Here is a 26,505-nt window from a genome sequence, read left to right on the forward strand (position 1 = left end):
AAGATGAGGCTTTCTACTCCCGTAAAGATTTACACCCTCGGAAACCCTGTACAGGGTCGCTATGGGTCGGACCCGACTCGATGGCACTTAACAACAACAATATATATAATTTCTGAAATAGGAAGGTGTAATAGTTCCAGTATGATGCCTTACAATTTGGTTCTGCTTTTAGTAATGCTCTCCTTTTACATGGAAATCAATTGGACATTTTAAAGCAAATGTGGAGCATAATCTTAAATGTTTGTTTTTTTTCCCTAATAAAACAAAGCTGGATATTTCCCACCTACACAGCTGTATATAGTTTTTAAATGACTATATGATTATGAAAGAAACTAGTTATAGCTATGGTCCACTCATATGTGACCTTTGTTATTTTTTCAGAAGATTCTCTCTTGGTGGTATCGGTGACTGGTGAGCTGAAAGTCTGGGATCTCTCTTCATCTATCAACAGCATTCAGGTTGGCTTGTAAAACTCTACTCTATTTTTTAATTTTTATTATTTTTATTTTACGCTTTTTAGTGAAATGTTAAAATTATGAAGGTATTGCATGTTCATTGTTCCAAGTTCAAATAATACTTCCATGTATGTTCCCCTGTCCCGCTTAACAGAGGAGGGCACTGGTTTGGATTGCATTCTTCTAACCTTTTCTCTGTTCATATGCAAATGATTTTATCTACACACATATTTGAATACATTTTTAATTAAAGAAAATATAATAAGCAAACTATCATTGAAAAATAAATCTCTGTGCTCCTCCCTTTTCCTTTTGGGTGTGTGGGAACAGTAGTAGGAAGATGAGGAGGTCAGGATCCCTGACTGGTACAAACCATTAGCTGCTTGACTAGTTGCTAAAAGCTTGGCTGTCTGAACTCACCCAGAGGTGTCTCAGAATACAGAGCTGGTGACCTGCTTCCAAAATGTCATGGCCTTGAAAACCCTATGGAGCAGTTGTCCTCTGCACACATGGGTCGCCATGAGTCAAATCAACTCATAGACAGTTAACAGCAACAGCTGAAGTGCAGTATAGTCACGTGCCGCCTCATATCTGGTGATAAGTTCAGATAACAGCAAACAAGCAGCCATATTATTTGTGCCCTAAGGAGCGCTCTTCTCTGTCCTTATGAATTTCTTGGTTGAGGAAGCCTAGGAGTTGTGTTGGGATGCTAAGCCCAAGAAATATGGGGACCACTTTTCTGTCTTTCCAAAGTACTTTGGTTTTCTACTTTAGCAATTCATATATTAGAAGGTTTTTTCCTTTTAATTTACATTTTTGCTTTATCATTATGCCATGTTTCAAGATCAGTAACCTATTCCTATTCACATTCTCAGCATCTGGCATAATCTTCTCACAGAATATTTGTTGAGTGACTGTGTTTCCTACTCACCACTTCTTTTGCAAAGGCACATACTTGTTATCAATTCAGAAAACTTAAAAGAAAGCTAGAGTACTTTTCACATTATAATACTAGTGAGATCTGCTTCAGGGGCTAAGGAACATGTCTTCTCATGACCATACAGAAGTAGTAACTAATAACAAAATGTTTTCATTTCTTTTGAAGGAAAAGCAAGATGTCTATGAAAAAGAATCCAAGTCTCTGGACTCCCTGAACTGCCAGACAATAAGATTTTGCCCATATACAGAAAGACTTCTACTGGTGGTATTTTCCAAATGTTGGAAGGTATTATAGAATAGCATAATAAATATCAGTGACACTTAAATGTAGTTTGTTTTCTTTTTCTTCTTCAGTTCAACAATGATAAATAGAATCCAAACTGTTTTCAGTATTTGTGTCAGAACATGAATGACTTCTGTCTTTTATGACTGATTTTCATCAGTTTTTCATTCCTTGCAGTCAGCTGTTTTGCCTCCCCAGATTGTAGATATTTTATGTTGGTGTTAAGTGCCTTAGATGGGTTCCAACTCATAACAACCCTGTACAGGGTTTCCCAGGAGTGCCTGGTGAGTTTGAACAGCTGACCTTGTGGTGCAAACTGACCTTGCAGTCCTGCGCATCATCCTGCAGTGCCACACCAGGATGCCATACGTTTTATAGCATATGCTAATTTGATCGGTAGCATAATGACAATGTTGTTTTGTTGTTAAGTGCTGTCCAGTAGGTTTCTGACCCATAGCAACCCTGTATCACGTTTCTAAGGAGCAGCTGGTGAGTTTGAACCAACTACCTTGCAGTTTAAACGTCTGTGTAGTCTAGTGCATTAATCCACAGTGCCACACCAGGACTCCATTTTTTAGTTAATATTTATTTATAGTTTCTTCAGTTGCTGCTTTCACTTCAGAATTAAAAGAAAACATTATTCTCCAACATAGATTTTTCTTATTTTTAGACATATTCTTGATTTGTGCTCTGACACTATATTTGTATCTGGTAAATATACATTCTTTCCTTGTGAACACATTCACTCATTTCTACAAGAAAAAAAGAGAAGCTAAATTGTCATTATTTGTTAGCATAACCCCCCCCCCCCACACACACACACACATACATGCTTTTCAGTGTTTTATATAGTTGAGTCAGTTAAGAAAATTATATTGTGGTATTTTTTAAAACAAAATTTGAAGTACATTGGGAGAAGAACGAATTTCTTGGTATAAATGTTTTGTATAATAAATTTTCATATGTTAAACTTAGATTGCCTATTTGGAAAAGAACATAATTACATTAGAAATTTGGGATTTCTTTTGGCCTGTGTGCTTAATGAGCACATTCTAAAATGATTTAGCCAGATATAGTTTATCCACTGAAACCTACCACTGGATAAAGGTAGAAAAACAGGAATATCTTGAAACATGAGTGCATTGATAACTTGATATGCTTCATGTGTTGCTCTGTGAATACTGTCATCTAAATAAATAGATCTGTAAGCCTCATTTGTGTTAGATCTCATTGGAAGGTTGGATTATAAGCTTTTGTTAATGTACATCTTTCATATTTTGTCTTAGGTTTATGATTATTGCGATTTCTCTCTGCTGTGGACTGAAGCTAGTAGAAGTGGAGTGTTCTTTGCTGGTGGGGAGGTGCTTGCTGCTCACAGAATTATCATCTGGACAGAAGATGGTCACAGTTATATCTATCAGCTGCTGAACAGGTGGGCTCAGATGGGAGCAGCATACAAAACATTCAGGTAGAAAATGAACTTTGGGAGGTTTACTATAAAAAAATCCCTGCATGCTGCCTATGATCAAACACCAGAACAAAACAACTTTGGCACTAGAAGATTTACTCTGGGCTTGGTAGGCTTCGGCCTTTGTATAAAACAGCAGGGGATGAAGGAATGAGATTAACCATGTATAGTTTGTACAGCTGGTGCTGGGCTTTCAAAAAGTCACTTGTAATTACTACCCAACAATTTCTAACTAGAGTTTAGAAACTTGAATGGTACCATCAGGCTCTTGAAAGTCGGAGGAAAAAAGAACACACAACAAACACAAATGAATAAAGAACCCCGAAGTTCTAAACTTTGCTTTTTGTTTTTTGCCATGTAGTGGGCTTTCAAAAAGCATATACCCTGCTGATGGAAGAGTACTTAAAGAGACCATTTATCCTCATTTACTCTGCTCTACTTCTGTGCAAGAAAATAAGGTAATGCACGAATCGAGTGACTGCTTCAAAGCTGTTTCACTCGGAGAGGTGTTGCTTTGTCTGTAACAAAATCAGGCTGGGAAAAAATTGAAGCAGTGCATCAAGTTGTTAAAGAGAAAATCAAATCTAAGTGTTAACAGCTACTGAAGAGAAAACTGTCTTTCAAAATCTCGTATTTTCATGTCTGATGAATTAGATGATACACTTTATTGTGGGAAAACTACTAATGTGGAAAAGGACAAAGGCGGAATTAAATATCCTAATCTCACCACAATAACATAATTGTAAATTTTAAAAAAATGTAGATACTAATTAAAAAGTTTTCAAATACTTAGAAAAGTTACAGAATAGAACAAGAGATCACGTATACACTCTTTACAGAGATTCACCAGTTGCTGAAATTTGTTCACATTTGCGTTCTCTTTCTAAATATAAGTACATGTGTATGTGTCTATTCACACATGTACATACATACACATGAGGGGACTTTAGAAAGTTCATGGAAAAAGGAAATGAAGAGATTTTGGTATTTTCCAAGAACATTTTAAGCCCCCTCATATGTACGTGCATACACAAACATACACATATTATTATTTTCATTGAGCCTTTTGATAGATTGTTTGATAAAACATTGTTAACTTTCTGACATATCTTCAAGCTTTATAAAATGGGTTTGTGTCCTGTCCATTTTTTATTTGTTTGTTTTTTCTTTCGTCATTTTTCACTTTATATATTGAGGTCATTTTCGCATTTATTTAGCTACCCTTGTGAACATTTTTTTGTTAAAGTAAACATAATTATGATTCCTAACAGGAAACTAGGAATATAAATGCAAGTTTGTTACTTGACTGAAAATCTTGAAAATGTAAACAGTTTCTACTTTATTTCAATGGTGTTACCAAAAGTGATTTTTAAATTGTTTTTAACCTTAGTTATTAGATAATTGTCCAAAAAGGTACTTCTAGAGAATGGAAGTGTTTAAAGTATTAATGTGTCAACTAAGGAAGCATGCTGTTTTTTATAGAATGATGGTTTTCTTAATTAAGCAGCATTTTTGTTGTTGTGCCATTCTGTTGGTTCCAATTCATAATAAGTAACTCTGTATAAGGTTTTCAAGGCTGTAAACCTTTATGGGAGCAGAAAGCTTCATCTTTCTGCTAAGGAACCACTGCTGATCTTTTTGTTCATAGCCCAGTGCTTATCCCCTAAAGCCACCAGGCTCCTTGATTAGCATGTTCTTTACTGTTAAGTGCCGCTGAGTTGTTTCTGTATAAGGTTCCCAAGGAGTGGCCAGTAGATATGAACCACTGACCCTGTGTTAGTAGTCCAGTGCTTATCCTACAGCACCATACCAAGACTACAAAGCGACAAAGCTATTGGAAATCCTATAGTTTAGTGATTGCCCCTTTAACATATCTGTGAGATTTTTGTTGCAAAAGCTTGATTAAGAAATGTCAGCCTAAAGTTAGAATTCCAAATGTTACTGGGATATAGGAACCATCGTATTAGGGATTATTTCTAAAATTATTTGTGGGTGGCAGTAAAGCTTTGTTTTGAACAACAGCGTTGTGATGGTGTGCTCAGAAATGTATTTAAAATTGTTTTTTTTTAGAAGAACTGCCCTTTCTTGCTTCAAAGCTCCCTTTTTCCATAAGAGAAAGGACACCAATAAAAAATCAACTTAAAATGGGCTGATCTTACAAGAAATTACCTTGCTTTGTTTCTGAAAATGTGAAAACATAAATGTATGGGTCTTCTACTAACAATTTTTATTTAGACACCCACATCTGTTTCTGTATCTTAAAAGCGGGAAGTGCCTGGAAGGTAATGAAATAGAAATAATCTGAAACTGAAAGAAGTTGATATCCATCTTTGCAGACACTTGACCTTTATCCATCCAGTAAATAAAAGTCAGATATTATTTTTCTTATTCCAGACATCACCAGTATTCACTAGAAAATTTCTTAGTCTCTTTTGTAATTAGGATTAAATAAAGGCTTTGTAATAAATAAGAAATGGGGTTTATAGATATACTGAGCTTTAAAAAATGTTCTATAGACCTGTACTATAAGCCTGACTTAATTTTTTACAGAAAAATCAAAATTCATATGAGTAAGTGGTTGTTTTCAGATGAACAACAAGGCAAGAGAGGAAACTAAATCCCAAACCCAAGCCATGGCTGTTGTGTAGATTCTGAGTCATAATGACTCTGTAGAACAGAGTAGGACTGCTCCAGAGGGGGTCCAAGGCTGTACATATTTATGAAAGCAGATTGCCTCATCTTTCCACTCCGGAGTGGTGGGTGGATTCAAACCACCTACCTTTTGGTTAGCAGCCCAGCACTTAACCCATTGTACCACCAGTTGTATTTGCAATTCTGGAAACATTGCTGTTGGAATGGATTCTAATAGCGGGAATGAGGGCTCCCCCTTCCTTTGTCAAGTTTATTAAGTTCTTAGCTTTGCATCATGGGTGGTGATTGCTGAGACCTGTGACAGGGGTCCTGGATGTGGAGATGAGGAACTGGGCATACAAGGGTCTCAGGTGAGGAGAAAGGCTACAGTGTCCATGTGGAAATAGCTGGGGGGTAGAAATAGCCTGTGAGGTTTGGGGATAAGAAATTTGGACGCACCAACTACAGTAATGGTAATGTCTGCGATAGCTAACATTTACTAACTTCTTGTCAAATTGTAGACTATCTCATCTACTCAATTCCCATCATGGCCCTGTTTTGAAACTGATGGTCAGAGAGATTTCTCAAGGGTTTGAATCCAAGCAGTTTGGCCCTAGAATCTGTTAATGAGTCTTTAGAGTGAGTTTCTCAATCAAGAAAATAACTAACAGGAATTGTTAATATTTATTGTGAATGTACTAAATGCTAAGCACTTCACATTTATCAACTCATTAACCCTCACAACAGTCTCACATAAAAACAGTCAACTAGTTGCCATGGAGCCAATTCATACTCTTGGCATTTTTATTAGTCACCTTTTACTTGGGCAATTGAGACACAGAAATGTTCAGTCTGTTGCCTAAATTAAGTAACGTGCTCTTTTAATAGAGCTAGCATGTAGAGCTCTGGTAGCGTAGAGGTTACGAAACGGGCTGTGAACCACAAGGTCAGCAGTTCAAAACTACCAGTAGTTCTGCGGGAGAAAGACGAGGCGTTCTGTTCCCGTAAAGATTTACAGCCTCGGAAATCCTGTGCAGCAGGATCACTATGAGTCAGAATCGACTCCACAGTACTTAACAACAACAACAAGTATGTGGTAGAACCAGGACTGGGTCCAGGCAGTTAATCCCAGAGACTTCATTCTTGTTTTTAAGGGCTGTGGAGTCGGTTCCAACTCAAAGCTACCCTGTATAGCATAGCTTTGGTTGGGTTGAACTGTCGACCTTGTGGTTAACAGTCCAGTGCTTTTCCTACAGCACCACACCAGGACTTAACTCTTAGCCACAGTATTTTATCACCTATCAAAGAATAGTTACTCCCCGATGTTGTTGTTGTTGTTGTCAGGTGCCATCGAGTCGGAATCGACTCATAGCGACCCCAAGCACAGCAGAACAAAACAATGTCCGATCCTGGGCCAACCTCACTACTGCTGCCACACTTGAGTCCATCAATGATGCCACCTGGCCCATCCATCTCGTTAGGGGTCTTCCTCTTTTTCTCTGACCCTCCACCTTACCCAGCATGACATCCTTCTCTAGCGACTGTTTCCTCCGGACAATATGTCCAAAGTATGAGAGACGAAGCTTAGCCATCCTGGCCTCCAGGGAGCACTCTGGCTGCACATCTTCCAAAACAGATCTATTGGTTCTTTTGGCAGTCCACGGCACTTTCAGTATTCTCCTCCAACACCACAACTCAAAGGCATCAATTCTTCTAAGATCTTCCTTATTCAGTGTCCAGCTTTTGCATCCATATGAGGCTATTGAAAACACCCTGATACTGTAATGAAAATTAAGATTTATTTCAGGGTGTTTTCAGATGAATACACACAGCAGAAGGAGGGAGGTGAAGGGGTCAAGCAGTTAGTGACCATGAGAGGAATGGAATATGGAAGGGAATTCGAGCAATCCAGAGAACGTGCTATATGTGCAGGCTACTGAACTGGGAGAGTAGAGATATGCTGACACTGATTTGAATAATCCTCCAGCCTTTCTAGAGTTTCATTTCCAGGTCAAAATCATCTGGGAGTTAGACTGGTAAATTCTAAGTAGCTTAAAAATTGAGAGCATGTAAGAAGCCAGTTTAACCAAAATTTAACAAGACTATTTCTAACACGTGTAAAATGATGACTTTAAGACTCCCATCAAAATGAAACAGGTCCTGTCACGTTGATTTACAACCCGTGTGTTCCAGAATAGAACTTCACTGCATTTCCAGGGGCTCCATTCTATATCACGTGGGGTCATAATGAGTCAGTGTTAACACAAGGTGCCCAACAGCAGCAATGGTCATGGGTTCTGACAGCAGCAGACCACCAAGCCTTTCTCCTATAGCTTTGCTGGATCGATTCAAATGGCTAACTGTTTGGTTTAGTTGTTGTTGTTAAGTGCCATCGAGTCGGTTACAACTCGTAGCAACTCTGTATAGGGTTTCCAAAGAGAGGCTTGGTTTGAACAGCCCACCTTGTGGTTAGCAGTGCAGTGCTTATCCTACACTTAGTAGTCCAGTGCAAAATGTTTGTGCCACACATGAACCTTAAAGATTCCAAGCTGTCTTCTGAATGTTAAAAAAAAAAATAGACCCATTCCAAAATTACTTTCTTTGTCTTTTGCAATGCTCCCCTTCTTGGAATTATTTGTAGTTGTTGTGATTAAGTGCTGTGGAGTAGGTTCTGACTCATAACACCGCCAAGAAAAGGCTGGTGGGTTTGAACTGCTAACCTTGCGATTAGCGATCCAGTGCTTATCCTACAGTGCCACACCGGATTAGATATTTTGGTTGAGTGTTCCTGGTCAAGTGTCTTGTCTTATTTGGGTCTTAGTTTAACTCCATCATAGGGAACATAGCAGTATTTACTTACTTTGTAGCATTGTTGTGATGATTAAATATAGCAATATTTTGTTCCTTAATGGTCCCTAAAGATACATTCTAGAATCTTTCCACTAGTAATATAAATTTTGACAATTGTAATTACTGACTAGGAACTGTTACTTTCTTCTTGTTGTTATTGTGTGCCATTGTGTCCATTCCAAGTCACAGTAACTATATATAGTTTCCCAAAGTGATTGGTGGGTTTGAACTGCTGACCCTTGTAGCTAGCAGTCCAGTGCTTATCCTACAGTGTTGGTTTTCATTTTCAGGGTACTTTTTAAGATTTATACATCAAAAGAAGCTTTTGTTTTTGTTTTTCTAATCACTTAATTATTTGGTCCCTTGTGCATAATCTCTATATACCAAACCAAAACTAAACCTTGATTTATTGAGTTGATTCTGATTCATAATGACTGAATTTTGTCAGAATAGAACTGTTCCACCCTGACAAAGTCCATCTAATGACTTTGCTGTTTAATTTAAATAAGAGTTTGGGGTCCTAATTCAGAAGTTATCTCATTTAATTTAGTCAAAAAATTTAAAACAGTGGGAAATACATTGAAAAGAATCAATTGTTTATCTATGAAATCTTGTTTCATCATTTAAAAACAATGGCTGTTTCAACATCGTAGTTAGATATTTTTCCTACTTAAAAGTCAACTCTTTGTTTCTGACTAGAGTCTTCCCTTTGTTATGGGCTACATGAATGAAAGGAAAGAGCCTTTTTATAAGATACTCTTCTCTGGAGAAATCTCAGGAAGAATTACTTTGTGGCACATTCCTGATGTTCCTGTTTCTAAGTTTGATGGTTCTCCTAGAGGTAAGACAGTTTCCATTTTTCATCACATGTCTACTGGATAATAGTTTACAATGAACTTAGTATTTTCCTCAATTACATAATGTAGCTACAACCAAGGGAAAAAATTCCCCCATACCACTATGCATTACATTATTTTGAATTATGTTGGTGGCATATGAAAACATAAAGGTAAATGTAAACATGATTTTGACACATCTTTTATAACTGTACCATCAATATAGTTCAAATGAAATCAGTTTAACCCAATGAATGATGTTTTATTGAAATAAATGAATGCTGGCAATTTAAATTTGGGATAGGTTGATATACTATATTCTTATTTTTTAATTGTTATATATATCTTGGTCTTGTACCATTTTTTCTTTTAAAGCCTTTTATTATGAATTGAATAAAGGTTTACAGACAAGATCATCAATTTTATATTCAATAAATCATACACTTTGTTTTACTTCAATGATTTCAATCCCCTCAATACAACAAGAATTATCCTGCTTTCTCCCTGGATCTTATTTCCATTCCACCCACTTTCCCACCCTTTCTCAACTTAGTTCTGAGGTAGATGTTGCCCTTTTGATATTGAATGATTGACCATTCCGTGGCGAGCAGATCTTACTAGTGATGTTATCCCCCTATATACCTGTTACTGTTTGGCAGAAAATTGGGTTTCTATCATTGAGTTCCCTTCCAAATCTGAAGGGTGGCCAAGGACCGTAGTCTCAGGTTCCTCAGTAAGCCTAGATTTCTTTTTCTTTTTTTAAAATAATTTTGAGTTTTGTTCCACATTTTCTCATACTCTATTTCTGACCTTCTCATGTGATCCTTTTCAGAGCAGTTGCTAGTGGTAGCCGGGTGCCATTTAGTTCTTATCTCAGAGTCATGGAGATTGATAGTCATGTGTTCCATTCGTCCACTGGACTAATTGATTCCAAGCATCTTCAGTTCTCATCGCTCTTCTTTCTTCTACACACGGAGAGACCAATAGCTGCACCTTAGATGTATCATTTTTCAAGGAGCCCTGAAAGGTTGCTGATTCAAATTCACCCTGTCGCTCCACTGAAGAAGCACCTAGAAATCTGTTCCTGTAAAAATTATAGCCAAGAAAACCCTAAAGAGCAATTCTACTCTGCCACATGGGGTACCACATTACGGGTTAGGCATTGGACTAATAATCACCAGGTCAGTGGTTCAAACCCACCAATCACTGTGGGGGGAAAAAGAAGGCTGCTTGTAAACCTCCCAGAAATATTTCCAGTCTCAAAGATCCTGTTGTATATGGTCATTATGAATGGGAACAAACTCCATGGCAGCAGGTTTTGTTTTGTTTTTAATAACAGCTGTAACCCCTTTTTTACTCATTTCTCTCTTGGACTCATTACAATTTCTTGTAATTGCAAATGCAAATATAAATGTTAGCACTAACACAATTGGTGATGTTCTAAATGACTTGATGTTTGCTTATTTAAATTTTTTCTTAGATGACAAAGATGAAGTAATGAAAGTGGACGTTATTATAAAGAATGTGTGCTCCAAATTGAGGAACTGTCTGCTGACTCTTTCCCTCTTATTCCAAAATCAGTGAAATGTCTCTGTTAATGTCGGGGGCACAGCAGAAACAGAATCCTCATTTTCCTCAATACTTAGATTTGAAGGCACGAGTTTCTTTTAGTTAGCAAGTTTATTGATATAACTCTTAGTGTCTGTCCACATCTTTCCTAAATTGTTCATAATTTGTGATATTGTTAAGTGCTGTCAAGTCAGTTTTGACTCAGAACAACCCTCTATAGGGTTTCTGAGGAGCAGTTGGTGAACTGACGTTGCAGTCCAGCACATTAATCCACAGAACCGTACCAGGATTCCAAATTGTTCATAATAGACCTCAATTAAAGAGAAGAATGAAGAGATAGACTTAAAACTTAGTATGTTGTTGTTGTTGTTGTTGTTGTTGTTAAGTGCCATCGAGTGGGTTCCGACCCATAGCAACCCTGTATAGGGTTTCCTAGGAGCAGCTGGTGAGCTTGAACTGCTGACTTTGCAGTTCAAATGGCTTTGCAGTCTGGCACATTAACCCACAGCACCACACCAGGACTCCATTTAGTAGATGGAAAAGCTTTTTCTTACAACTTGAATTTTAAAGTTAAAAAGTTTACCAGGCAGCAACACTCTTGAGGCTGACTGTAGGATTATTGTTTGACTGTAGGATTTCTCATGTCTGCTCTACCTCCCAGAAGCAGAATTAAGCTACTAACCAACCTTTTTTGTAGTCATAACCATGTAAGTCTCTGCCAACTGTTGGAACTACTCTAAGGTTTGGGGTTAAGGTTGTAAAAGTCATTATGGCATGGTTCCTGAATGTTACCGAGTCCCTTTCATGCAGCGGCGGAGTGACTCTAAGTGTTCTTCTTCCTTCTATCTTCAAGCCTTTCTGAGTCTACCTGAGGTCCAGTTCAAAAGCTTGAGTGGTCAGCTATATAAGATGATACACAATACTCTTGGGAATTTAGTATACTTTTGACATATTCACATCGTAATTTCTTCTATTTACTCAGTTTTCCATGCTAGCATTCCAAGGGAAATAGCTTAAGATACTAAACTTCACATCATTGCAAGAATTTCTCAGTTTTTACAGTTGGCTTAAGTCTAATATGAGCTAATTCTCATATGAACCTATTCTTCTGGACTTCTGAAGGACAGAGGTACCATGCAATTGAGTTTTGAGTGAAGACAATGGATAGCAAGTAGATGGACTCTCTTGCTTACTGCTAAGGGATGGCACCTTGATGACATTTTCTATATCTGTGTTGAATTAAATGATTTTTTTTCCTTTTTTCTTTTTCTCTCTTTAGAGATACCAATAAGTACCACCTGGACCCTTCAAGATAATTTTGATAAGCATCATACCATGTCACAGAATATTACTGACCATCTTTCTGGGTTTAAAGATGGGTCTGGAACTGTAGTAGTCACTTCATCAGTTTATGTTCCAAGTCTCGATAAACTAATATGTGGCTGTGAAGATGGGAGAATTTTCATTACACAAGCTTTGAATGCTGCCAAAGCAGGCCTCCTTGAAAATGGTTCTTTATTAAAAGGTCACTGAATTTTATTTGACCCTATTTATTTAATTTATATAAGCTTCAACTTCAACAAGCTGTACCAAAGAAGATTGCAGAGGCTTAAACATTTGCTGACATTTGCTGATGAATTTGTTGTGCACATCTTAATTTTAAAGTAGAACATACATGCAGCGTTTTTGTTTTTTAAAATGAAGTCAAGCAGGTAATACAATGATGATCTTCTTTGATCATCCAGTCCTCTTCACTAAAAGCAGCTGCTAATAACAGTTTCTACCATACCCTTTTTGAAACTTTCTTTTCATATAAAACACATAGCAGTATAAAGTGTGCATACTTTTAGCTGTGCTATACATATAGGAGCATATTCTGCACACTTCACCTAAGCATCATAAAGGAAAAAAATACTTAATATCTCGGTGCACATTCTTTATTTCCTCATTAAAAATGCCTGAAACAATCAGAATTTAGTTTAAAAATCATCTACAAATGAATGCTCAACTTTCTGTGGTCATTGACGACACAAAAATATAGAATTGACTAGTTACTGGATAAAAGTTCCTGTGCATTTTTAATTTTGAACATAGATCCAAGATGCTCTCCAATATCCATAAACATACATGTCCACTATCAACTTACAAAAATGCCATTTTAATTTAAAATTTAATTTAGACATTTAAATTTTTGCCAATAATGAGAAAAGGAATACTTTCCTGTTTGGATTTGTTTATCAATAAAATGAAAATGTAGTTTTAAAGGGTGCTGTAGTGGCATAGTGGTGTGGCACTGCAGGATAATGCACTGGGTCTCAAGGTCATTTTGAACTGCAAAGTCGGTGGTTCAAACCCACCAGCCACTCCTTGGAAACTCTATAGAACATCGCTGTGGGTCTGAACTGACTCAAAGGCAACAACAATGTCAACAACTGGTTGTGTAGGAGGTTATGTGTTGGGCTGTTAACTGAGAGTTTGGCTGTTCAAATCAACCAGCTGCTCCAAGGGAGAAAGATGATGCTTTCTGCTCTGGTACATATTTGCAGTCTCGGAAACCCTATACAGGGTAGCTGTGAATTGAAACAAACTTGGCAGCAACAGCCGCCACCAGCAAGTGGTTTTATATGTCTGTGTAAATTTAAAGATCTAATATCTATTAAAGAAAGATTCGTTTGCAGTAAAGTATGTTATATAAGGGAGAAGGAAATAGAAAAAATGATTAGTATTTTGGGATGTGTAGAAAATATTGTGTAGTGCCTATTCGACTAGAAGAGTCATAAGAGGTAAATACAAAATCTCAATTAAAAATAAGAATGCATACTATTTTTCCCAACTTCCTTTGACTGTTTAGTAAATGTTACTGATTTTACTGAGTGAAGTAGGTACTGAATAACAATGAACTGAGAAGGCGTTTCATCGTATAGAGCTAAATGGCTGCTGTTTAAAGTATTGAAAAAGTTGAAATCTTAACATTGCGCTCTACCCTGATTGGTCTTTGTATCCAGAGAACCAGTAGAAATCTACATTTGACTTTTAGCGTTCATCATGTCTTACCAGGGTTACAAAGTGGAGATGTGCCTGATGGAATGGAAGTATACTTACGATGCTCTGAGGTGCATTGTTATTTTGACTAAAAAGAATTTGTACCCTCTAGTCCTCATGTTTTTCTTTTTAGCATAAGATAATGGTGAAGGAAGAATCAGTGTAGTTAGTGAAAGAGCAGTTAACCAGCTATCAGTAGACCTGGGTTCAAGTACAGTGAGGGTATTAAATACCTGTGTACTTTCCAAGTGCCTGGGAATTATGAACATTATCTTATTTATTCCATGCAACATCTTGTGTGACACAGGTAACTTTTCAGATTCAGTAGGAGTTCTGAGGAATGGTTGTTGGGTTTGAACCATCATCCTTTCAGTTAGCAGTCCAGTGCTTATCTTACGATTTAGGGGGAAATGAAAAAAGCAACTTGCTGGTCGCTATAAGTCGGAACTGACGCCACGGCATGTAACCACCACCACTAGGATATCAGTCAACTATATTGCCTTAGTTAAATGAGGTTTTGGGAGGGTTTGCATTAACTTTTACAAAAGGAAATCTCAAAACTATTTCTGGAATGAAAATAATGTTTTTAAATTTACTCGATGTTTTTTGTCTTCCAGATTCCTTCTCTCAGAAAGTTCTTAAAGGCCATTACCAAAGTGTTACTTCATTACTGTATCCACATGGTCTCTCATCAAAATTAGATCAAAGTTGGATGGTGTCTGGGGATTGGGACTCTTGTGTCATCTTGTGGGATATCTTTACTGAAAAAGTTTTGCATAAATTCTGTTTGGAAGCGGGTCCAGTAACAAGTCTTTTGATGTCTCCAGAGAATTTCAGAGTAAGTTAAGACAAAGAATGAAATATGACCCAGAAATCTGAACAGTACGCAACATTATATAAAGTTTAGCAAGCTGAAGAAAAAATAACCATATTCCCACAAAAAGAAAATGTTCTATGTACATGTAATGCAACTAGATCATTATTACATATTCCTTTCCAATCGCTACATGTAATTAACTATTATAATTTGTATTACACAAATAATTTGATGTAACGTAGAGATTATGTCAATTCTAGGCTTTACGAAGATGACTTAATTATTTCTCTTTGATTGGTAGTGGAGGTTATGTGCCGTGGAGTCACTTCCGAATGATAGCACCCCTGTACAGGGTTTCCAAGGCTGTAAATCTTTACTGGAGCAGAAAGCCACATCTTTCTCCTATAGAACAGCTGGTAGTTTCAAACTGCTGACTCAGGTTAGCAGCCTGATTCGTAACCACTACGCTTTGATTACTTACAATTTTTTTCTGGTTCTGTATTTTAATTCTAAATGAAATTTCCTTTTCTTTTTATTAGAAAAGTAATTGATAATATAAAAACAATTCAAATAATTCCATATCTATATATTAAAAATTGAATTGTGCTTTCAACATTTCCTCTTCTAATAATATTAATAAATATTTATATTTTCTTTTCTTAAGTGGATTTCTATTTGCTCCATAATATATTTAACAAATAATGACCATTAGCAAACTTATGAGGATCTACCTTGTATCGGGAAAAAAATTTAAATGATTTTAGGCATAATTTTTCCATAAAATATCAAACCAAGTTCCAAGTTGTTGTTATTGTTAAGTGTCTCGTTGAATCAATTCCAACTCATAGCAACACTGTATAGGGTTTCTGAGACTTTAAATCTTTTCAGGAGCAGCTAGTGGGCTTGAACCATTGACCTTGTGGTTCACAGTCCAGTGCTTATATTATGGAGCCATTGCACTTCCAGCTGCAAGTTGTTGTTGTTGTTAGGTGCCATTGAGTGGATTCTGACTCACAGGGATCCTGTGTATAGTTGGTAATTTTGTTCAAATATGAATCACCAGCTCTTGAGTTCCCTTTGTAATAAAGGCACATTGTTAACATAAGTAGAGTAGGTTTGTAAGCTACTTGATTGCTTTGCAAAAATTATCTCTTCATGGAATATTATAAAAGGTCAGCTCCAAAGACAAATAAAAAAAAAAATTAAACCATATTCTTGTAGTAAAACATATCAAAAAGCACAATTTATGCAAAATAAATGATTAAACAAAACAATGAAACAAGGTTAAATGATATTTAAAAAAAAAAAAACTTAAATGATTTAGGATACATTGTTGTATCTTTCATTCTTACAAATATGCAACCCCCCCATACAACTTTTTTCCCCCCTGTAAATCACATTTTTTTCCAAGCTCCAGGACATTAGCCCAATTCACCTATCCTTCTGATATGTGCTAGACACTACTGTGAACTATTTCCACACCATTCCCTGCCTTCCATCCTCTTTTTATTTCTGTCTCAGTATTAGATATAGGAGTCGTGGTGACATAATGGGCTGCTAACTACAGGGTTAATAGTTCAAACCCATCAGCCTGCTCCTCAGGAAAAAGATGAGTCTGTCTGTGCTTATAAAGACAGACTGTAGTCTCAGAAACCCCATGTAGGGTTGCTATGAGTCCAAATCAACTTGATGGCAGAAGGTTTGGTTTTAATATTGGATGATTTGACTGTTAAGATAGAAACATATTTAGACTAAGTTAAATTAAAAGGAAAGCTAATGAAAGAGTTTAAGAGATAATTCTTCAGACATCCAAGACAACGCACTGTAGCAGGGGCCCTGTAGAACATGAAGCATAATTTCAGGAGCTAGGTTATTGTTTGATTCCCCCCCCCCCCACACACACACACCACTCATAAAGTGCCTGTTTCTCTGTGATTGCTTCATTTTTGTTTCTTTCTATCACTTCTTTTAGCTTTACAATTTCAAATTTCTAGAAAACAGAATCTTATTGACTCACTAGTATATATCCACTTCTGACCATGAGATTTTTGCTCCTGTGTGTCTGTGTGTGTATAGAAGGCCTCTGGAATACACTGGACTCTTCATTTTTGAAGCTATGGATTGAGTAGATTTTCTATAGTATGGTTAGGAAGTTGTCAAATACGTCGTTTTTGCTGGGACCCACTATCAACACTCATGGAAGCAGCAGTCAGGAAATTAAATGATGCACTCCATTAGGCAAATCTGCTGCACAAGACCTTTTTAAAGTGTTCAAGAGTGAAGATGTCAGTTTGAGGACTTAGGTGTGCCTCATCCAAGCCATGGTATCTTCAATAGCCTTATGTGCATGTGAAAGTTGGACAATGAATAATGAAGACCGTAGAATAATTGGTGCTTGATGTTTGAGAAGAATATTGAAAGTGCCATGGACCGCCAGAAGAACAAACAAATCTGTGTTGGAAGGAGTAAAGTCAGAAAGTTCCTTAGAAGCCAAGATGGTGAGGCTTCATCTCTTATACTTCAGACATGTTATCAGGAGGGACCAGTCCCTGGAAAAGGACATCATGCTTGGCAAAGTAGAGGGTCAGCAGAGAAGAGTAAGTCCCCCAAGGAGATGAATTGACACAGCGGCAACAGAAATGGACTGAAATGTAACAACTGTTGTGAGGATGGTGGAGGACTTGGCAGTGTTTCGGTCTGCTGTGCATCGGGTCTCTGTGAGTCAGAACTGACTTGAAGGCATCTAACAACAACAACAACATGGTTAGGAAGGCCATGATAGCTGACTTGTTATAGAAGTGTAGGTTCCAAATCTATCACATTTGTCATTTTATGATTTTTCTCAACTTTTCTTTAGCCTCCTCAAAAAAGAATTAGGTAAAGTAATATATTCTCCACCTCACACACAGAGACATTCATGATGGATACTGGGAGAGTCTCAAGAAACCTCAACAGGTGCTTTAAACAGCATCTGAAGTTGTGGTTAAGAAACTTTGAGGGGAAAAAAAAGAACCTTCAGGAAAATAAGAGCATCAACATGACAAGGTGATTGGAAGAACAACCAGGAGTGGAAGAGATCCCACTGCACATCCCCTCCCCAATTCATGGGCTGTCTATTATGAGGAGCTTCAAAACATTCATGACAAAATTCCAATTACCTTTCATTCCATTTGAAACCCCTCATAATGTTCCCCATGCTGGAGCACAGAGCTGCCCTGTGAATTGATTATAGACTAGTTTTAGCATTTCCTAGCAAGGATGGTCATTGCCCTAAACTATGTTCAAGGTAACCACATGCTGACTGCTTTAAAAAGTATCTTAAGGCTCTTCCTTCTGTGAGCCTATTTTTGGTCCTTGTGTCTTTGAGGCTGTACATTCAGTTGGAACTATCTAATGCTTACCTCTTTTAGATTGTGTCTATACCGAGTTTCCTGTTTCAATAGAATCTGTATAGTTCTGGGAACAGCACCAAATCTCATTTTGAGACTCTAAGTGGCAATATCAGCTCATGATACCCTTGGGCCTAAGCTTGTGTCTACAAATAGCTTCTTTTTGTGGCAACAAATTAGTTCTGGGGTTTATTTTATTCTGCATTATTTCCGATGTCTGCCTCACTACCTGAATTTGCTGATGGTCAAGTCCTTCATTTATCTTATAAGTAGATCTAGCCTGGAATTCTTCATTTATTTGTGTCTGTTGACCTTCCCCATAGGTTGTTTAATGCTCCTCAGTACAGGGTTCTAGGAAGATGTGCTGTACAAGTCAGAGGTGCTGTTTTGCAATTGGGGGTTTGAACAGAAATGTTTGATGTTACTAGAAGGAAAAATCAGATTTAATCACAAAGAAAACATTTCACAGCTTACTTACCCAAGAATTCTGTTTGTTTTGTTTTGTGTTTTGTTTTACCCCACAGCTAAGAGGTGATCAGATCATTTGCTGTGTATGCAGCGACCATTCAGTGGCTCTCCTTCACCTTGAAGGGAGGAGTTGTCTCCTCCAAGCCCGGAAACACCTTTTCCCTGTGAGGAGGATAAAATGGCACCCTGTCGAGAATTTTCTAATTGTTGGGTGTGCGGATGACTCAGTTTACATCTGGGAAGTTGAAACAGGTAAATTGGAAATTTACTTCTTTTCATCCTTCGTATATTTAGGACATCAAAGCGTTTAGCAGAGGAGACATACACAGTGAACATTTTTAATTGCATTAATCTTGGGTTGGGCTGCATCTACTGGCTTCAGTTGAAGATGTGTGTGGAAAATAAAACACAATGGCGTAAGTCAGATCCTGACCAATTGATGATTAGCTGACAAGGCAGTGCACAGGAATGAGCTGGATCTTTCTGGAAGCTATAAATAAAAAACATAAGTTTAATTATTAACAAGAAAGAAATTTACTGTCCTACCAGTCTCAAATTATCATTAAATATCTGCCTTCTTCAGCACACTCACCATCTCAGCAACATTTTGAGCTAATTGATGATCAGTAATAATGGAATATAATTAATTACAGAACTCCAAAAAGTGTTGAGTCAGAAAAACTGAAAATTGAGTGGCTCTGCTGAACTTCTGCTATCATAGGGTAGAGAATGTGTAGTTTGAACTTTAAAACTTTTCAAAAAGTTCTGTCATGTTACTTAAAGTATATAAAGTTCCCAGGCAAATGCTGGGAACATATCAAATAAGGCGAGGAAGTTAATGAATATCCGTCAGAGGAGTTCACTTGAGAGTACATTTCAGTGGAACTATTGCTTTAATTTTTATTGATTAATCAGTGTTGGTTTTATGTTGAGTGTTATTAACAGATTGGATAGTTTATTATATTATAGTTTAGAGCCATACTTAACCAAAATAATTGCTATTGTCTTTGCATTTGACTTCTGTGTGTCAGTGGTGACTCCTAATATATGGTAGTATAGAAATCAGAATCGATTCAATGACACCCACCAATCGCAACAATGGGATATAACAATTCTACCTGCTGTTTGTACCTCACTTTACAGCTTGGACACAGTTTTATGCTCTGCTCCTCATTAGATTCTCGTAACTTCTGGGGCGGGTAGATAGGAGTGGTGTTAATTCTCCATTTTATTGATGAAAAATCTTCAGCTCTGAGATTTAAGAATGACTTATTATAAAAATAATGATCTTTAAAAAGAACTAACATTACTCTTGGAGGTCTACAAATCATGGCCCATTGGCTAAATCTAACCTGCCGCCTGTGTTTGTTAATAACATTTTATTGGACACAGCCTCACTCATTCTTGGTTATGAGATGGCAAATAAATGTTCACGATTGCACAACTCATAAGTTACAGAGTCAGTATGAAAAATGCAATTGTTGTTTGCATAATTTACACAAAACTAGGAGACTTTTAGAATTCTTAAACTCTCTCTCAGAAAGGCAATTTAGTGTAATCTTTATAAAGTGTAGGTTCTAAAGCCTGGGCTTGCCTCCAGGATCTGACAATGAATAAGACCTTGGGCAAGCCACTTAGCCTCTTTGCACTTCTTCTCATCTTTAAAACGGGAGTAGAACTCCTGTACTCCTGATAGGCTTAAATGAGCTAATACCTGCAAGTCTTGTAAACAGTGCCTCGGTACTAATTTAATAATGTATTATTATTATAGCCATTATAATTATGAAGGAATGCATCCACATCTCGACTATTTCTTGTGACAACTGAATCTGTAAAAGATGAGGGGGCTTCAAAAACTTCATGGAAAACTTCCACCATCTGTTAATTCCATTTTGCCATGAAATTTTTGAACACTCCTTGTCTGTGTGTATACATGTATACAGTTCCAGTGATAGCAATGATGGATACTTACTTGGTTTTTGTTGTTGTTGTTGTTGTTGTTTTTAAGTGCTGTTGAGTAGGTTTTGACTCAATAGCGACCCTGTATAGGGTTTCTGAGGAGCGACTGGTGGGTTTGAACCACCGGCCTTGTGGCTCAAACTGACCTTGAAGTCCAGTGCGTTATCCTGCAGTGCCACACCAGGACTCCAAATACTTGGCAATCTAAAATATTTTTCCTAGAAATGGGACCCATCAGGAATAGAGAACCATCTGGACACTCACCAGTGTTCATGGCCCCCTCGCCCATTGGGTATCATTTTTCACATAATGTGCAATGTTTTATTTATGTACTATTTAATGACGTGGGAATAAAAGGAGTGAAGACCGATCACAAGTACTTCTTGAGACTATATTTATTCCCCATTAAAAAAAAAAAATCTTTTTACTCTCCAACTACATAGTCAAATGTAGATTTGAAAAATACAGAGAAGCATAAAAAAACAAAACAAAAATAAACAACAAGTAATCCTATCCCATCACCTAAAGAGAATTGTTATTAATACTTAGATCTGCTTTCTGTCAGACATCTTTCCAGGTCAATAAATAAATGTCTGTATTGTGTGACAGTCATGGTACTAGCAAGAAAATGAATTGACCCAGAGAGGTCAAATGAAGAGACTGTAAGGAAAGGATTATTTAAAGAGGTATGGGAGGGATTAGGAAGTAGACAAGGAATTGATGATGAGACCCTCAGCACCCAGTCACTAACTAGTCTTTTTAGAAAGCTCTTACCACCTCTAGGGAGTCCTGGTGTGGCGCTGTGGGTTAATGCGCCAGACTGCAAAGCCATTTGAACTGCAAGGTTGGCTGTTCAAGCTCACCAGCTGCTCATCAGAAACCCTATACAGGGGTCACTATGGGTCAGAACCAACTCGATGGCTCTTCACAACAACAACACCACCTCTAAGAATGAAGGGATAAGATAAAAAACTAAAAGTAGTGTTACTGGAGGCCAGTGCAAGCTGGAGCTGAAGAGCCATGGCCACTCATGAACAGCTCCTGCCAGAGATGTGGGATTGAAACAGGAAGATGGTTGGATGAACGTTTCTCTTGTCCTGAAGCTGTTCCCATTGGTTTAATTCCAAGTCAGAGGACAAAAGGCTGTTCTAAGTGCCAGTCTCTTTGTGCACAGAACTCGACATGGAAGGGTGAACAAATAACAGAATGGGTTGTCAGGTAGCCAGCAATCTGTGTAGTGGCCTTTGTGGACACATTGTAATTTGACTCGGGATTTTCCTGTACTGGTAACTTCCTACACAAAGTTTGTTATAGAATCGCCGTATCAAATAATAGGCATGCTTGGTGCTAAATTAATCTACATTTGTTCCAGATGAGGCTGTTTACCCCTTGTTTATCTATATTGTTCTTGTTGTTAAGTGCCTTCGAGTCGGTTCCGACCCATAGCGACCCTATATAGGGTTTCCAAGGAACTGCTGGTGAGCTTGAACCACTGACCTTGCAGTTCAAATGGCTTTGCAGTCTGGCACATTAACCCATAGCGCCACACCAGGACTCCATTAGTTTGTTATAAACAAACTCAACTCGACCTAAGCTGGAGATTATATTTGGTGTTGATTACTAATGTAGTCCTCGTGGAGCACTGTAAGATAAGCACTGGCCCTCCAGGTCAGTTCGAACCACTTGTTGATGGTTCAAAGTCACCAACCTCTCCTCAGAAACCCTATACAGAGTTGCTATCAGTCTGACCTGACTTGGCAGCACTTAACAACAACAGGATTACTAATAATTATATCGATGTCTCTATGTGTATGATATGTCTCTTCACTTTCTCAAAGCACCACCTTGGAGCCCCCAAACACTCTGTAAAGCTGTCTGAGGGCTCACCACACTTGCTGTGTTTGAATAAATTTACAGTGTTCCTTTTCAGTCTTATGTCTGGCCTTGGCTTAGTTGTGAGGATTGTTTTAACCTCTGCAATTGCAATTTTGCTTAAAATTTAGTGAAGTAAACGATTTTTCTTTCCAAGTCAAATTTCAACTGGCTAAGACACTTTCAAGGAGCCTCGGTCGCACTGTGAGATAAGCATTAGGCTGTTAACCACAAGGTTGGTGGTTCAGACTCCCCAGGTGAGTTTGAATGATGAGGCTGCTTACCTCTGTAAAGATTTACAGTTTTGGAAGGCCTACACAGGGTCACTGGGAGTTGGAATCGACTCTTTGGCAGTGGGTAAGATGTTTTCATTGTGTTGATGATATTTGAGTTTGGTTTCATCCATTTACTTATAAAGATCGAAAAATCTGGAATTAGGTTTTGATTTTTATGAAATGGGGTGGGCGAGGGAACACCAAGGTTAATATGCTGGAATGCAAAATCAGCTTGAACTGCAAGGTTGGCAGTTCAAGCTCACTAGCCTGTCCTTGGAAACCCTATACAGGGTCGCTGTGGGTCAGAACTGACTTGCTGGCACTTAACAACAACAACAGCAAGAGAACAGTAAGGCTGAGAAGAGTTTTTTGAGGATATGGTACATGCCAGTTCACTGATGTGCTGTGCCCATGTATGAATGAATATATGGATGAATGCATGAATGAATGAACTCAGCTATATGTTCTTGGACCTCAGTAGGACTGAGTACAAATGAGTTCACTTAACATTAACAGACTGTGGTGGCTCTTAGATAGTGGTTCTCTAAGTGGTGGCCTTCCTTTCTCCTTTTAGTTTCTCTCATGGTTTCGAGAGCACATGGAACGTGTCTCATATCCTCAGGTGTAGGTCTTGTATGTTCTAGTCCTTTCTGTTTTTTAACAAGCATCTGCCATTTAGCCTTTTTTTCTAGCATTCTCTTCCACAGAGGTTCAAATTCAGTTCCCTTTCCTCCCAAGTCATCTGCTTCTTATACATACATGACGGTGGAGTAAACTTAAACAATTGGATCTTTCTCCACTAAACAACTTCTGAGTCAACTAGAGAGAAAACAGGAGTGACCAGTGACATTGATGCTTGGGGGAAAGGGGTCTAGAAAGAAGAGACAGGGGAAGGGGCTTCTTAACTGTGCCTAAAGTCTGCCTTCGTACAAAGTTGGCAACATGGGGTTCAGGGTGAGTCCTCTGTTACCTTCCCCCCAGGTGTGGAGGACAGATTGTGAGACCTCTTCACTTGTTCACAGTTGCTTTATTTCAGCTTTTTCTCACTTTACAGAACCTTGCATTCATTGTGGTTAAGCATTCAAACCCACCAGGTACTCCTGGGAGAAAGATATGACAGTCTGCGTCCATAAAGATTTATAGCTTTGGAAGCTCTATGGAGCAGTTCTACTCTGAGTCCGAACCAACTTGATAAAAATAGGTTTGTTGTCTCTATTTTTGGCTTATTCTCACTTTATTCATGAGTGTCTTTGGTAGCATGCACAAGTATATTCTAGAGCCATTTACCCCCATGCCCATTTTATCTTGAAAGCACAATGGCTGTTTCTTTCCATGACAGTTGACCAGTCAAGTGTGTTCCAGGGAAAAGTCTGGGGTCATAGGTGGGCACACTCATCTCATTGCAGAGGCAAACAGTAGAAGTGGAGGCGTATTTGAGTAACAGTGAGGTCTTCATCTTCTGGCTAACTATGCAGTACTACCAGGTTGGGAGTGATGAGGGCATCCGGGTTTGTGTATTGATCTGCTGGATGTCCCATGATCTTTAAGTCTGATTAGAAAGGGAAAAGATTGGAGATGTCAGTTTGATTAATATTTGAGCTCCCACAGTGCGTTTGGCACTGACAATTCTGGGCAGCTTTGTCACCCTCACTGCTGTGAGATACAATAGGGATAATATAATACTGATTTTATGCCCCTAAAATACACACCAGAAATGAATCTAGGGTCGGAACGAATTATTCTTTTAATCATCAAATCATTCTGAGGATGTTCCTGTTCGCAGTAATGGATTTTAAAAGCAGAAATGTTTAATGCCTTCCTTGTATGTTGTTAGTATAACTATCATTATTATTATATTCTTGAATGTCTTCTATTAAGCCTATGAACCGTGTTTTTAAATATGCCATGTTGTTATTTGGAATTGTCAAGTTGGTTTGAGCTCTAAGTGACCCTCTGCACAACAGAACGAAACACTGCTCAGTACTGAGCCATCCTCACAGTGCTGTTAAATTTGAGTCCATTATTGCTGCCACTGTATCACTTCTTTTCATTGGGGTCTTCATTTCTTTAGTTGACCCTCTACTTAGCATGTTGTCCTGAAACTTTACTCCATCCATATCATTAAGGTCAACTTTACCTTGAGAAGGCCACTCTTTCCCAGTTGCATATTGAGTACTTTCCAACTGGAGGGGCTCATCTTCCAACACTGTATCAGACAGTATTTCACTGCTGTTCACAAAATTTTCAGTGGCTAACCATTCCAAAGTTGTTCACCTCTTCTTCTTCCTACTCTGGGTTAGTCTGGAAGCTCCGCTGAAACCTCCCCACCATGAATGAGTCTGCTGGTAGTTCCAATACCGATGGCATAGTTCTAGCATGGCATCAACACACAAGCCATCACAGTACAAAAAACTGACAGGTGAGTGGTGGGTGCCATGTTTAAGGAACTGAAATTTTGGTGAGAAAGTGAAATCTTGTTTGCTTTAACATAAAACATTTCTTCATAATGTTGTTGGTGTTCTTAAGTGCCATCGAGTTCGTATCAACCAATAGCAACCCTGTATAGGGTTTCTGAGGAACAGCTGGTGAGATTGAACTGCCGACCTTGCAATTCAAACTGACTTTGCAGTCCAGTGCATTAACCCACAGCACCATATAAACGCAGGACAGTAAATATTTTCAGCTTTGTAGTCCGTCAGTTCTCTGTTGTCAATACTGAACTCTATCAATGTAATGCAAAAATATATAACAATACATAAAGGAAACGGTGAGGTTATGTCCAATAAAACTTTATTTACAGAAGTAGCCAGCAGGTTAGACTTAACCTTAGAGTATAGTTTGTAGAACCCAGACTAATGTTAGTTCTTTTTAAAGATGATTCGTTTTAATAAAAAAGTCATTCTTAAATCAACCTCTAATTTTTAATCCATTATGTCTCAATCACCCTGTATGGTATGCAGGATGGCTACAGTTGTATCTGTTAGACTAGTAAGGAAATGGTTTTGTGAATCAGAAGTTTCCTAGGCTGGGAGGTGGTACCTCGACACCAGAGTGCGTGTCCTTTTTTCATTCTAGCGTTTTCTACAGTAAGTACACTGTACAACAGCAGCACCGTTTTGAGACTGTCAGACGGGAGAAGATAAGAGAGGCTTCGAGAAGATAGAAAATGGCTGCCAGGAAGCCTGCTACATGCTCTCCTGAAGAAGGGGTCTTTGACTATCTCTTCGAGCAAGGCTCTTAATATACACACCCTTGTAACAGCTCTGGTCATCTGATTCCTCACATGACAGATTAGAAGCAGCAGATTACAAGTGGGGAGGCTGTTAGTGGCAAGCACTCTGATAGCAGAAGCGACAGCTAACAGGGAAGGAAAAGAGGCAGAGACTGTATCACCATTCCACACAAGAAGAGAGTTGCCAACAAATGCGGGAGTCATTTCCCATGTTCAGGATGCTCTTGTTTAGAGCTTGCATAGGTCCTGGGCAGCTGCTTGTGTGCTTCCCATGGTTCATTTCTTCTTCCAGGTCCTGCTGGGCTCCAGGAAGGCTCAGAAGTACTTTGAGGCTTAGAGTTCAAGGTAGCTGAACCAATGAGTGGGGAGAAAGTAGGGTCCCTGTGAATCTGTTTTTGTTACTTCCTTCCACTTGTTCAG

General features: G+C 38.2%; 1 protein-coding gene across 1 annotated transcript in view; it reads left to right on the forward strand.

Annotated features, from left to right (window-relative positions):
- Positions 1–26,505, forward strand: part of WDR72 (WD repeat domain 72) — a 300,638-nt gene that overhangs the window by 20,783 nt on the left and 253,350 nt on the right. Inside the window, exons 5-13 of the mRNA XM_006831859.1 lie at positions 382–458; positions 1,561–1,680; positions 2,964–3,109; positions 3,507–3,603; positions 5,098–5,105; positions 9,328–9,467; positions 12,311–12,556; positions 14,691–14,911; positions 18,804–18,999. Coding sequence (XP_006831922.1) covers positions 382–458; positions 1,561–1,680; positions 2,964–3,109; positions 3,507–3,603; positions 5,098–5,105; positions 9,328–9,467; positions 12,311–12,556; positions 14,691–14,911; positions 18,804–18,999 — 1,251 coding nt within the window. The remainder of the gene's footprint in view (positions 1–381; positions 459–1,560; positions 1,681–2,963; positions 3,110–3,506; positions 3,604–5,097; positions 5,106–9,327; positions 9,468–12,310; positions 12,557–14,690; positions 14,912–18,803; positions 19,000–26,505) is intronic.

Source organism: Chrysochloris asiatica, unplaced genomic scaffold, assembly GCF_000296735.1.
Source record: "Chrysochloris asiatica unplaced genomic scaffold, ChrAsi1.0 scaffold00004, whole genome shotgun sequence".
In the NCBI taxonomy this organism is placed as follows: Eukaryota; Metazoa; Chordata; class Mammalia; order Afrosoricida; family Chrysochloridae; genus Chrysochloris; species Chrysochloris asiatica.